The sequence below is a fragment of the Gekko japonicus genome, unplaced genomic scaffold (genome assembly GCF_001447785.1).
Source record: "Gekko japonicus isolate JY-2015 unplaced genomic scaffold, Gekko_japonicus_V1.1 scaffold6145, whole genome shotgun sequence".
NCBI classification, from domain to species: Eukaryota; Metazoa; Chordata; class Lepidosauria; order Squamata; family Gekkonidae; genus Gekko; species Gekko japonicus.
In genome coordinates, this window is record NW_015168853.1 from 26,751 (window position 1) to 30,063 (window position 3,313).

General features: G+C 53.5%; 1 protein-coding gene across 1 annotated transcript in view; it reads right to left on the reverse strand.

Annotated features, from left to right (window-relative positions):
* Window positions 1–3,313, reverse strand: part of LOC107114312 (semaphorin-7A-like) — a gene marked incomplete at its 5' end in the record, with an annotated part of 21,604 nt that overhangs the window by 15,730 nt on the left and 2,561 nt on the right. The window contains 2 exons of the mRNA XM_015415759.1: window positions 783–891; window positions 1,763–1,941. Coding sequence (XP_015271245.1) covers window positions 783–891; window positions 1,763–1,941 — 288 coding nt within the window. The remainder of the gene's footprint in view (window positions 1–782; window positions 892–1,762; window positions 1,942–3,313) is intronic.

Below are 3,313 nucleotides of genomic sequence, written 5' to 3' on the forward strand. Positions count from 1 at the left end.
TACATATTTTGCCAAGAGGCTTCTCGTTAGGGGCAATGCTCCCTCTAAGCTGTGGAGTCTTGTGAGCAAAAACTCTGCTTCGTGAGCTAGTGGCATTGACGTTGTGAGCGAGCGATTTGGCTACTGCATAAATTAGTCTGCTCTGGAGCCCTCCTCCTTCCCCTTACTTATTTGTATCCTGGTCATGGATTGTAAATGAAGTTAAAGGATAGTACAGCTTGTTGGCAAAATACGTAGGGACATTTTTGGAAATCTGAGTAATAAAGGCCCTGTTCACACGGAGCATTTGCCCTGCTGACGGCACGGGAGTCCTGCAGAGTATCCGAGCGCGATCACACGGGAACATCTGGGAGGCGTAGCCCTCCCGTGGCAAGCCGCGGAAGCTGCGCAGTAAAAAACTACCTCAACGAAGACGGGACGCCTATGGAAGCCTCCTGGTGCGCAGCTTCCTCCCCCGTCATCCTCTTTGCTGCGGGGAAGCCGCCATCACGTCTGATCGCATAATAGCGCATCAGAATGCGACGGGGCAAATAGCCGTGCTCCCCCCCCCCCGCGCGCGTTTTCTGCCACGTCTGACCGGGGCCAAAATATATTTTTACCCGATTTTGCACCATCGGCCCCGGCCCTGTGTTTTTTAATCTCCTGTGACCGCTGTGGCTCTTTATTTCCTTGGGACCATAAGAACATGAGTCACGAATGTTCCACATCCAGCCCAGCATCCTGTTTTCAAGAGCGGCTGGCTCGTCAGACGCCACGGCAGAGGCCGCAAACTGGGTCCTTACCTGACCGGGCCTCACCCCCGGGAATCCACCAGTGAAACCTAAGAGAGGCGAGGTTTCGAAGATTTTCGTGATGTCCCTGACAGAATAGACGCAGACGGCTGAATAGCCCCTGGGAATAAGAAGAATAGAATCGTAGAATCACAGTGTTGGAAGGGGGCCAGACAGGCCATCTAGTCCAACCTCCTGCTCACTGCAGGATGAGCCCAGAGCATCCCTGACCAGTCCAGAGCATCCCTGACCAGCCCTGACCAGCCCAGAGCATCCCCCCCCAGTCCAAAACAGTCCAGTGGCACCTTTAAGGCCAAGTTTTATTCAGGTACAAGCTCTCCCTCCTCTGCGAGGACAGATCTGCACGTTCCCTCCCCCCCCAATAGCTAGCAATCCAAAACAGTCCAGTGGCACCTTTAAGACCAAGTTTTATTCAGGTACAAGCTCTCCCTCCTCTGCGAGGACCCTTGAATGAAAGGCCTGCACCTTCCCCCCCCCAATAGCTAGCAATCCAAAACAGTCCAGTGGCACCGTTAAGACCAAGTTTTATTCAGGTACAAGCTCTCCCTCCTCTGCGAGGACAGATCTGCACGTTCCTCCCCCCCACCCCCCAATAGCTAGCAATCCAAAACAGTCCAGTGGAGCCTGAGCGGTGGGTGTTGCCTTCTGACGCACTTCCGGTGATGTCAGGGGGTGTGGCATATGCAAATAGGTTATACTAATGAGCTCCTGCACCTCTTTTTCTACGAAATGACCCCTGCCCCTGATATTGTATTGCTCACTATGTGATCGTTTGCTGGGTATCCAGGCCAAGGCAAGAAGCATTCAGAGGTGGGTTTGCCATTCCCTGCCTCTGCATAGAAACCCTGGACTTCCTTGGTGGTCTCCCATCCAAGTACTAAGTAGGGCTGACCTTGTTTCGGTCAGGCTAGCCTGGCCTATCCAGGTCATGGCTTTGCCGTTTCCGCGGGGGGGGGGAGGTGTTCGCTCACCACTCGTTCGAAAACAGCCCGTATATCTTCGTTTCGGCCCACTCCTCAGAGTGGACGACGAAGACGTCTTGCACGAGATGGAAGTGGTGGTCGGTGTTCTGGTCGAAGCAGTGCATCGTGGATTTCAGGAAGGTCGACCACTTGCCAGAGGAAACGACGCCGGTACCGCCTCCGTCTCCCTGCGGAAATGGGAAGGACCACAGAGCTGTTAAGTGCAAGCGGCGGGTGGGGGGGGCTATCCGTGGGCCAAACTTCTGCACACTCCGAGCTTTAAAAACAACCATCCCAAACAGGCTCCTGCGCAAGAAGAAACGTTGCCCGTTCCACACCCAGAGGACGCTTTTCAAAATTTTGATTCAGCATTGTGAGGTGGGAGAGACACAGAAAACTATGCATGGGAGGAAGAGAGAGGGGGGGGGTCTTCCTCTGTCCCACTCTGACCTTCCACCTTCCTAGATCTCCAAATAGTTTCAGGAGGAATTGGAGGAGGAAGGGAAATCAAAGGTGGGAGTGAGCAGCAACAAACGGGGCGGGGGGGGGAATCCCAAAGACAGCTGGGGGAGAGAAAGAGAAGCAAAAAAATATATATACTATTTCACTTTTGTTTAAGCGTTCGGATTGCTTCGTGTGTGTTTTTCCTGTTATGAATCCTTAAATCGTGTTGCAGAAGAGGAGGTTGGATTTATACCCCGCCCTTCACTACCCAAAGGAGTCTCAGAGCGGCTGACAAACTCCTTTCCCTTCCCCTCCCCACAACAGACACCCTGGGAGGTAAAAGAAGAAGAGATTGGATTCATACCCCACCCTTCACTACCCAAAGGAGTCTCAGAGTGGCTTACAGACTCCTTTTCCTTCCACTCCCCACAACAGACACCCTGTGAGGCAGGTGGGGCCGAGAGAGCTCTGACAGAAACAGCTCTTTTTCAAGAACAGCTCTGAGAGAACTATGGCTTGCCCAAAGTCACCCAGCAGCTGCCTGTGGAGGAGTGGGGAATCAAACCCGATTCTCCCAGATTAGAGTCCACACACTTAGCCACTACACCAAACTGGCTCTCAGGTATGGCCAGCCAAAGGTGAGAAAAGCCTACGGTTGCCAGACTCCAGGTGGTACCTGGAGATATTCTGGAAATGACAACTTCTCCCCAGATGACAAGAGATAAACTCCTCTGGAGCAAGTGGCAACTTCAGACTGTGGACTCTGTGGCCTTAGGCCCCCCACTGGGGTGTCTCCCCTCTCCAAACTCCACTCTCCCTAGGCTCCACCCCTCCCCCAAATCTCCAGGCATTTCCCAACCCAGAGACCAGCAGGTTATGGCAGAGAAGGAGGAGGAGAAGAAGAAGGAGGAGAAGAAGAGGAGGAGATTGGATTTATACCCCGCCCTTCGCTGCCCAAAGGAGTCTCAGAGCGGCTTACAGTCACCATTTCCTTCCCCCTTTCCACAACAGACACCCTGTGAGGTAGGCGGGGCTGAGAGAGCTCTCTCAAGGACTGCTTCGGAGAGAGCAGCTCTGAAAGGACTTGTGACTCACCCAAGGTCACACCAGCAGCTG